Below are 10962 nucleotides of genomic sequence, written 5' to 3'. Positions count from 1 at the left end.
CACTTTGAGCTGCATTTCATGTCATGAAAGGTGCTATACAAATAAAGCTTTATTATTATTATTATTATTATTATTATTATTATGTACTAATGTAGGATACTTAAAGTACTAAAAGTAAAAAATAGTCATTATTCAGATCATGTGCCATTTTCAAGATTTCAAACATCTTTTGAAAATAGCAGGTCTACAAGCTCACAATGTGTTGCATCGCGACACATTGTGAGCTCTAGATCGGCTAATTTCAAATGGCCGAAATGTATAGGCCTGAAGTGGTTACTGTAGCCTAAAGGCTAATAACAATCAAAGTAACTAGTAACTAAAGTTTTTAAATAAATGTAGTGGAGTAAAAGTATATTATTTGGATCCGAGATGTAGTGGAGTAGAAGTAAGAGTAGGCCTATTGGAAATTGGAAATTCTCCAGTGAAGTAGGCTTACAAATACCTCAAAATGTTACTTAAGTACATGTACTTAGTTACATTACACCACTGGTTATTACTGACAGAAATATGATTTAATAGTGTTTATTACACATTTATTATGTTACCATAGTTTATATTAAACACATTCATATTCTGTTTATTACACATTTAGTGTACTGTTTCACAATGAAAGAACGCATGATGTACTGTAGTTTAGCAGGGGTCATCAATATGTCCGTACATTTGTCCGTGGCAAAGACTTGGCCTTGTCCATGGCAGATTTTTTTTACGATTTTGCAACCCATTTTTTCACCCAGTATCAATTATCTAATGTAATCCTGTGCGCTACACTTCCTCTGCCAACCTGGGGAGTTCAGCAGACTGACCTCATGCATGCTTCCTTCGAATACTGGACAACTCACCCCGGTGCTTGCCCGTTTTTCCTCCCGGAATTTTCCCCAGTGAGGGGGATAACTTTGTAATATGCTATTGGCTGTTTGTATTCTTTTTGGACAAATATAAAAAGATACTCCTGTGGAAAGGCTATATTATTTTACTTATATTGACCCTATAAACAATTTAGTATTATTTAGTATATGTAAGATTTTTCCCACTCAAATGGTACCTCGTCAGATAATCCCCACATAGCCTACAACAACTTCTGTGAACAGACTTCACTGTAGTAGCTTTTCATAAATTATATTTGTACTTAGGCTGTCTGCTGTCGTGAAAGTTTATAGTTAGATAAATTCAAAGTACAGCCGTCTGCTGTCCAGCCTCTCCCACCCCTCACTGGGGAAAATTCCGGGAGGAAAACAGAAAAGGGGTGAGTTGTCTTGTTACCCTTCCTTCTATGTATGAGGAGTCCAAGCTGCTTCTTTTCACCTGACAGGGGGGAGTTTACCCGGCCAGACGTAGCGCGTGTAAGGAACAGGAACACATTAGTACAACCAGTTCCTTTCCCTTTTTTTTTTTTACACATTTCACACATTTGGGTCCATATACCTATTTTGGGTCCATACTGTATATCTAAATACCTAATTGAGTTATAATGTAAAAGCAACATGGCACTGTAGCAACTTTACTTCCAACTTATACATGATTCATCTTTATGTATTAATTAATTTCATAGACCTACAAGTAAATGGACTTGTGCAATGCAATCTTTTATTTGTAGTCAGTGAATAGAGTTACATTTAATTAAAAAAAACAAAAACAATAATGTATCTTGTTCCTTTGCTACAACCAGTGCGTGATATTTTAAAGCACATTTACAACCATCATGCATTTTTGAAAACACAAATAATTCAAACTGAATTTCCGACGTCCTGAATATTATGATAACTATTGTTGAACACTGGATGTTTTTTATTTCACCAATTGGGCTGTTTCTTCATTCTGTGGGAGGAAGAGAAACAAAGAACATGTGCATGAATGCTTTATTCTGTTCAGTTCTTACACTAATTTAAACACTCTTATACAGAATACTTTTTTTTGCGGAAATAGCTGATCTGCACCCCCCTGTGTGAAATGAGAGGTGCAGTCTGCTCAACAACACTTTTTTTGCAGCTGTTCATACTACAAACATACAGACACATTGTCATTGGAGCGATTTGGCACCACTCAAAAAGTGAAGTCCCTCTGGCTATTACCTCTGACACTGAGGATAGTGGAGCACAGTGCCCTCCCCAGGTTGTTCTCTGCACTGACGCTGTACTCTCCCATGTCCTTGGCTCCCACACGCAGGATGAGCAGAGAACAAACCCCACAGGTGTTGGAGATGTAGTAATTGGTGTCTGTGTTCAGGCTCACGTTGTTCCGGAACCACGTGATGCGAGGCTTGGGGTCGCCCTGAGACAGACAGACAGACAGACAGACAGACAGACAGACAGACAGACAGACTGTGTCATGAATTGTTGCTCTTTTTGATTGATTGATTGATTGATTGATTGATTGATTGATTGATTGAAATATTTACAGTACATTTCAAGCACAAACTCAATACAAAGACTGTTAACTGTGAGTGGACGACCAAATTAACCATTACACTTGTTTACAAGAGGGTCCACCTTGTTCAATAAGCCTATCTCACAGAATTTCCCCGCCCCCCTTAATACGCCCCCTTTCGGGGTTAGTGGTGATAGCGTGACGTCACTCCATAGACGCTTCATGTTAACAGAGGTAATTTAAGAAGTCTACAACTTTTGTTTTCTCAAGGTAAGGTTTGTTCTATCTGTTCGAGCTGATTTACCATCTTGTTTGCTTCATAATAATATTGGTCTGTCACATTTTTACATTAGAAAATGTACTTAGATTCTCCAGAGAAAAAAACGTGTAAATGCTAATGTTAAAGACACCACTATTTACCGGAAGTGGGCGTGGAAAGCGGGCTGTGAGATAGGCCTATTCATCAAAACATTTAAAGATGTACAAATAGACACTTCTATATAGACAAAGAACAGAACAGGAATTCATCATAAGGGAGGTCAAAAGGGGAAAGAAACATATACAGTGAGGGGGAAAAAAGTCAATGTAGCACACACTGGACTGACATCCTGTCTGGGCGTCCATCTTTAATGCTAAATAAATAGTGTCAATGCTAGCGAGCATATTCGAGGGATGACTTCCGCACACCCGGTTCAATTTTATAGCAGGTGCATATAGGTCCTGGCAGTACAGCAAACGTTATGAGGAAGGAGGAGAGACCCGCACACCGCCACTTGCTGGTTCAAGAACTTTATTTTAAAGAGTCATAGCAACGTTTCGGCCTTTCGGCCTTCTTCAGGCATGCTAGCGAGCTAAAATGAAGCCATCCATGCTCTAGAAACCACCGGATAATCAGCAAAGACCTCCGAACATCGCACATTTTATCCAAACCATGGAGAGCTCCGTAGATTTAGAGTTATTCCGCTTTTTAGTCAGCCTGTACAATGGGAGGTGGACAGCAGTGCGGTTGCGCAATCCGGTCTAGGATCGATAAAGAAGGAAAGGCCAAGCCAAAATAATAATAAAATGATATCAATAATAAAGCTTATCAGACGGAACATTACGCCTGAAGCAGTTGCTGGTTGGATTCCTTATGACGGAACGTTCGGCCAGGAGCAGTTAATTTGTTAAAAAAACACCCTGTGCTTATAGCAAAACATGAACAAACAAACTCACCAATCACAGTGTCATTATATCGTCATTAGGTCATTGTGTCATTATGTCATTAGGACATCACAGAATACACTGATATGTTTACCGTGACCACAGTGATATCGGTGCAATAACCGCAATGTAAAACGTTAATTAAGTAGTTGCTAACCTTGACGGCACAGCTCATGTAGCACTCGTACCCCTGGGGGGCGCTGTGGAGTTTCAGTGGAACGAAGAAGGCCGGAGCGCAGCGCAGGTCGCAGTCCTTCTGCGTCGGGACGTTCACCACAAATTTTTCTACCAGGAAAAGAACAAGCATGCAGAGATTTGAAGATACTTGGGAACGACGCAAGTTGGGATGCAATACCCATTTTCATAGAACCAGCTTTAACCGTCTTGTCTGTCCCTTTTGTGCCCATCTCTGTCTGCCTGTATCTGAAGAGTGCAAACTGACTGTGAAAAGTGCACTGTGTGTACCTTTGGTTTTCTCCCGTCCCCAGGTGGGAGACTCGGATGGGACGGAGGTTCCCATGTCGTTTCGGGCGTACACCCTGAAGTGGTATTCCCGGCCGGGCATGATGTTGCACACGGTCAGCTTGTGGTTGAACAGTCGCTCGGCCACGGTGCTCCAGGTGCGCTTGGCCGAGTCCAGCTTAGACACCACGTAGTGGAGGCGGTCGTCTCGCTTCTCGTCCGGAGACGGATCCCAGCTGACGGTCACCGTGCCCGACACGTTCTCCTCCAGCTCGATGGGACCGGGGGGTTTGGGGTCATCTGGAAGGTTAGAATCACAATCATTGGGTGAAATGTGTTTTATGTGTAGTTTTCAGGAAAGGAAAGAAGAATATAGCCTACATAGAAGTATGACACCTGATTTATTAGTAAAATAACACCTGAAAGTTATGCGGGAACGACTACTGAGTGGGGAAAAAAACAGAAAAGTCTGATTGCATTAAACAACGTTAAACTGACCGTTAAACTGTCACTCACTTTATGCCTGCACATATGCTCTATAATTAAGACAAGGACCACCTGTTAGAGAAGGTTATTTAATATATGAATATAATTAGGGTTGTCCCGATCCGATCACGTGATCGGAAATCGGGGCCGATCACGTAATTTTCACATGATCAGGAGCAAAAAAAGGTGATCGGGACATCCCGATCCCTAGTATCAATATTATATCCATATCATGATATTAGACTGGATGTTGCCATTTTGGATATTGTACTACTGTGATATGGCAAAATACTCAAAATCAAATGATCGGAATCAGATCGAAAGAAAAAAATAATAATAAAAAAAAATTATCTGGACATCGATCCCTAAATATAATAATTCTGAGCGGGCGCACCTGTGACCCGGACCTCCATGGACACGGTCTCCTGGCCCACCATGTTCTTCACCAGGACGGTGTAGACCCCCGAGTCGGAGCGCTCCGACGTCGGGATGAGCATCTGAGACGAGCCTTCAGAGTTGCTGACGGTCACTCGCTTGGAGACGGGGGCGTTGTCCTTCAGCCACAGGACGTCAGGACGCGGAGACGCCTGGTCATATGTACCGTAAACAATATGTTCATGTCAATATACTTTTTTTTCCAGTGACGAATGGATACGGGACTACAACTTATAAGGTAAAATGACCTTACAAGTCAAGGGTTTGATGAGGGCCCGGCGCTACCTGGGCCCTCATCAAACCTTGTAGGCCTACACTCAAGACACTGCCCCCGCTGACACCCTTAGATCTCCATATATGGAGATGACCTGTTCTGATATTCCATATGTTGATCTAACCTCATCAAATCCTGTGCACTCAAGACACGCTCCATATATGGCCAGACCTCATCAAACCCTTTACACTCAAAACACGCTCAATATATGGCCAGTACAGAATTCATTCCATATGTTGATCTGACCCACCATGCCAAAGCGTGAGCGCTTGCGCAACAGTCTGCCATCACCCAGGCGGATGCGTGCTTCTCGCCCTCAGGGCGTTTTACTGGTAATAATAATAGCTTGAATTTATATAGCGCCTTTCATGAACTCACGGAGAAAGGAGGTCTTTTGCCAAGTCTGACCTGGCAAATCAGACACGAAAATGTGTGTGTGTGGGGGGGGGGGGGGGGTGGGGGGTCTCAATCTCAATACTTTACAGGGCAAGTTCAGAGAAACGAAACGAAGAGGTCAGATGTCATGTCCGAAGTATCAAGTCTTTGCGCTCGATTCCAGACTCAGAGTGAAGTCTGACAACCTTTCCTTGCGAGTCCCAAACAAGTCCTAAACTTGTTAGATGTAAGTCAAAACGTGTGCTCAAGCCAAGTCACAAGTCATTGGCGTTGAAGTCCAAGCAGTGTCCAAGTATGTTTTTTGTTTGTTTTTCATAAGTGATTTTGAGGCTCCAAGTCAAGTCTCAGGTCCAAGTCTGGAGTCCTCAAATCTCTGCGTCAATAGTCTACTAATTAGATTGTTTGTTTGTTTGTTAGTTATATTGTTCATAATGGGGTTATCTCACCTCAAAGTTGATGTTGATCCTGACAGAATTTCCTGCTCTGATGACCATGAAGGTTTTCATCTTGTTGTCTGTGAAGCGCGGTCTGACTGAAAATAAATAATATACATTATTACATTATACACACACACACACACACACACACACACACACACACACACACACACACACACACACACAAACACACACACACACACACACACACACACACACACACACACACACACCAAATACTAAATTGCACAAATTTAGTGGTGCTACTGCAGTTACACTAAAGCCTGCGTTCTCTGAGGCTATAGTGTTACACTGGCCCCCATCTGAAAACATGTTGTGCTATGATTATGATTACTACTAATATTATCATTATTATTACGATCATTGTTGTTACTAGACCTGTGCCCATCGGACACTGGCCTACCTGGGAACGAAGTTTGGAACAATGAAAATCGGGAATGCAGGCCCCACCCTGTTATACAATACCCGTTATATCCATTGTCATGGCACTGCACACCATCGGGTCATCTGCGACGCGCATGTCAGATTTGAAGTCGGTGCGTGGGAAGAACGGTTCTAAAGTTGTGTGGATTACAGACGTACATACTGTACGTACGTGCAGTACATGTGATTCTGTGCATTTATTGTAACTAGACCTGTGCCAGTCGGCCAATAGCCTACTTGGGAACGATGCAAGTTGGGAACCTATATAGTATGCAATACCCATTGTCAGTGCCAGTGTCTGTCTGTGTCTGAAGAGTGCAAACTGATGAAAGTGGACTGGTTAAGTAATCAAATGGCAAGTGTGGGATTGCCATGGCAATCAATTGGCTGAGGCAGAGGCTGGGAATTCTACAGGTGAGGGGACTTAGGCTCATTAGGTCCACTGGAAGAGCCTGACCAGAGCCTTTTGTGGCGGTTCTGGACAACGGTGTATCCCACCGACTCAAGGCCGGGGACTGCACTCCCTGTGGTGGTGTGGAACGCGTGTGGCACATTTGAAGTTGGTTGGGCAAACGGTTCTCAAGTTATGCAGATTAAAGCTGTACATACACATGTATAGACAGAGACATGGTGCATGTATTGACTGTAAGATAAGATTGATTCTACGTACTGGGCAAGGGCATGACGAGGATGTACTTGTCCAGGTCCTGCGGCGGGCCGTCTCCTCCGTGGTTGGTGGCGATGACCCGCACCCAGTACAAGTCCATGGGCTTCAGACCCTTCAGAGAGTAGGAGGTCAGCAGGACCGACGTCACATTGCAGCGCGACCACTCTGACACCTCGGTCTGTCGGACCTCCACGAAGTAGCCCTTGGCCTCGTCCTGCACGCCCTCCTTGACCTCCGGCTTGGTCCAGGACAGAGAGAAGTGGCTGTAGGACGTCTCCGTCACCTTCACGGCCATCACCTTCCCCGGAGGCTCTGCAGGTGTGGGGTGGAAGAGGCTCAAATTAACCCTGGGGCTCTGCAGATGTGGGGTGGTCAAGAGGGTCAAATTAATCCCGGAGGCTCTGCAGGTGTGGAAGGGGCTCAAATTAAACCTGGAGGCTCTGCAGGTGTGGAAGAGGTTCAAATTAACCCTGGAGGCTCTGCAGGTGTGGAAGAGGCTCAAATTAACCCTGGAGGCTCTGCAGGTGAGGAAGAGGCTCAAATTAACCATGGAGGCTCTGCAGGTGAGGAAGAGGCTCAAATTAACCCTGGAGGCTCTGCAGGTGTAACCTGACTCCGCCAGATGGGGCAGCTAGAGGCGGGATCAAGGCAGCACTGTGTATGCCTTGATCCCGACTCTAGCTGCCGCTGATTGGCCAGGCCATTTTGTGGCCGGAGCATCAAGTCTGCCTGAGAGTTCCCAGATGAGAGCAGGAGAGGGGAACCCAGTGTACTCTCTGCTGCCCCATCTGGCGGAGTCAGGTTACTGCATGTGTGGAAGAGGCTCAAATTAATCCCGGAGGCTCTGCAGGTGTGGAAGAGGCTCAAATTAACCCTGGAGGCTCTGCAGGTGTGGGGTGGTCAAGAGGGTCAAATTAACCCTAGAACACTAAACCCAACTTTTGTCACACCATGACTTTTGTTTTACCCTATTATATTAAAGTACAGCAATACAACTTGAGGTAGGCTACTTACTCTTTCTTTATATTTCAACATAAAATATCACACAAAAAAGTGTGAACTGAGTTGTGTAAGGTCTTATATAGCCTGATCAGCTGTGGTCTGACGTAATGTCTGACGTAATGAAATCACACCCGTGCTAATTTTTTGGTACGAACAGACAGACAGACAGACAGACAGACAGACAGACAGACAGACAGACACGTAAACTAACAAAGCCAGTCGTAGGAGTGGTTTACACCACTCAAAAAATAGATAGTATGGGGGGGACAAAATTGTCAAAAATGTGGGTATTATTTAAAAAATCACACCCATGTGAACTGAGTGGTGCAGTGACGTCACACACTAACCATAGCAACCGTGCTTATCTGTACGTGGCCCCACGTACAGGTACACACATACACAGATACAGACAAAGCTGGTTGTTGGAGTGGTTTGCACCACTCAAAAATATATATATATAAAAAAAAAGAGAAAGTGCCCAGGTATATATTTTCTGATTCAAGTTGTTCCTGTTGAGCACCAACGAGCCCTTCTACCGTCTGTTGGCTGAAGCACGCAGGACTTCTCTTTACCTAATGTAAGGGGCATGTCTGTCACCTTCACATATGTTAATTAGTGAACCGGATTAATTACTTACTTTTAGGATCTCTGGCATAAACAAACTCTGAAGGGTTGCTGGATTCACCAGGTCCTGACAGGTTGATAGCAGCAACTCTGAACTCATACTCCATTCCTTCTACGACGTCCGTCACAGAGCATTTCTTCTCTAGAATGATACATAATATGATACATACAGTAGATGCATATATAATGTTGTTACATATGATACATAGATACATGTTAAAGTATGTAATATGTTACCATGTTATTTTTAAATAAAGCCTCATTATCAGAGTTGATGAAACTCCACATGTTAATATGTGTATATTAAATATAATAATATGTAAAACCTTTAATTAATTCATTATCAGGGTTGATGATAGTCCACAGGTTGCTGTTGTTCTTGCGTTTCTCCAGGATGTATCCCAGGATGCGAGACCCTCCACTGTAAGCAGGGGGAGCCCAGCACAGGTTGATGACGTCCTTAAAGGAGCTCACCACCGTGGGCGGGGCTGGAGCACCAGGAAACGCTACAGGAAATGACGGTGAAAACATTCATACATTCATACAAAAAAACTAACGGTTACAAAAAATATATATTGTGACCCGTTTTGGGTTTTCAAAAACGGGATGCCACGGTCCCATTCTGTGGATTCATTAACTAAAGCACTAACCTATAGGTTAGTAATGGATGCTATAGCATCCATTAATCTAGCCTCCATTAACCTAGCATCCACTAACCTAGCATCCAATAACCTAGCATCCATTAACCTAGCATCCACTAACCTAGCATCCATTAATCTAGCCTCCATTAACCTAGCATCCACTAACCTAGCATCCACTAACCTAGCATCCACTAACCTAGCGTCCCAGCCTGCAGGTCTTCGGTCTCCAAAAGGTTACTGAAGCCCTCAGAGGTCACCGCTCTGATGCGGTAGCAGTATCTCCTCCCCAGCTCCACATCTGTATCTCTGTAACAAGGAACACCTGGAGTCTCTCCCAGCTTCTTCCAGGTGTTACGGCCCACCTTGGTTCATTGAACAGACAGACAGACAGACAGACAGACAGACAGACAGACAGACAGACAGACAGACAGACAGACAGACAGACAGACAGACAGACAGACAGACAGGGTAGCAACTGTTAGCATTTAGGAGTCAACAATGATCCCTATAATATTCAACAGTATACATTACACTACAAGCCTGAAACCAGTAAAGAAGGAATAAAGTCTTTCTCTTTTTGAGGTGCCGGACCGAGCACATCGCTCCGCTACGTACCGCCGACGGAATAAAACCAACAAAGAAACGGCCAATCCGCAACATTGTTTTCATTCGGCCTGCGCACACCTGTTGTCTCTCCAGGGTGTAGCTGATGATCTCTGACCCTCCGTCGTCTTTGGGGGGTCTCCACTTGAAGTGGACGCAAGAACCGGAGCTCTCTAGCACCTCTGCTGGACCCAGGGGGGAGGTGGGCTTATCTGAAAGATGAAGGACAGTGGCTTTAATGTTTTTGTATGTCCAATGACCCCTGCCTGTATGTCCTCTGTCTGTCCACATGTCCCCTGTCATGTCCACATGTCTCCTCAAGGAGATGGCACTCATGGAGGACAGTCACACCCTTCCGAGCTCCCTCCATACTCCAAAGGAGGACACATTGCGTTTGAAACTCATCCAAAGCCAGCTCAACTACTTTGTGCTGGTCTACGCTGCAATACTACAGGGATTTATCGAAACACGGGCAGTTACCAAGGATTAGAAAAAACAAACTGAACTTTACAGAGAGACGGTGCTTCGTTGCTGAAGGCTGCGAGTGAAAATTGGTCCCATCAAGGAGGAAAGAAAACAGCGAGATGGCAGTAACAGTAAAGGAAAGTCATCTGTTTGACTTTAATTCTGTCTGGAAACTGTACTGGATCAGTCACCATCATGGGGACTCCAGCCATTAAACAACATATAGGCCTATGCCTCAGACCTCCTCAACTGTTATGGATGTACGACAACAACACATATGTCCATATGTCCTCTGTATGTCCACATGTCCCCCATGGTGTAGTTTAACCCTGTCTGTTTAGATTTTCTTAGCCATTACTTTGGCGATCACTGATCAATATTTTAGGTGTTTGCTTTTAGTTTGAAATTATATGCAGTGAGTGAGTTTTTCAATGTGGTGTGTCTATTAATAAAAAC

General features: G+C 44.0%; 1 protein-coding gene across 1 annotated transcript in view; it reads right to left on the bottom strand.

Annotated features, from left to right (window-relative positions):
* Positions 1-1686: 1686 nt before the first annotated feature.
* LOC306932194 (immunoglobulin-like and fibronectin type III domain-containing protein 1) overlaps positions 1687-10962 on the bottom strand; it is a gene marked incomplete at its 5' end in the record, with an annotated part of 40530 nt that continues 31254 nt past the window's right edge. Inside the window, 11 exons of the mRNA XM_079513891.1 lie at positions 1687-1818; positions 2073-2271; positions 3728-3855; positions 4036-4332; positions 4913-5105; positions 6070-6155; positions 7175-7483; positions 8811-8939; positions 9124-9303; positions 9635-9800; positions 10123-10253. Of these exons, the coding sequence (XP_079370017.1) occupies positions 1814-1818; positions 2073-2271; positions 3728-3855; positions 4036-4332; positions 4913-5105; positions 6070-6155; positions 7175-7483; positions 8811-8939; positions 9124-9303; positions 9635-9800; positions 10123-10253 (1823 nt within the window). The 3' untranslated portion in view covers positions 1687-1813. The remainder of the gene's footprint in view (positions 1819-2072; positions 2272-3727; positions 3856-4035; positions 4333-4912; positions 5106-6069; positions 6156-7174; positions 7484-8810; positions 8940-9123; positions 9304-9634; positions 9801-10122; positions 10254-10962) is intronic.

The sequence above is a fragment of the Electrona antarctica genome, assembly GCF_951216825.1.
Source record: "Electrona antarctica genome assembly, chromosome: 2".
Taxonomy (NCBI): domain Eukaryota; kingdom Metazoa; phylum Chordata; class Actinopteri; order Myctophiformes; family Myctophidae; genus Electrona; species Electrona antarctica.
Note: the sequence above shows the minus strand (reverse complement) of the source record. Positions and strands in the feature narration are given on the sequence as shown.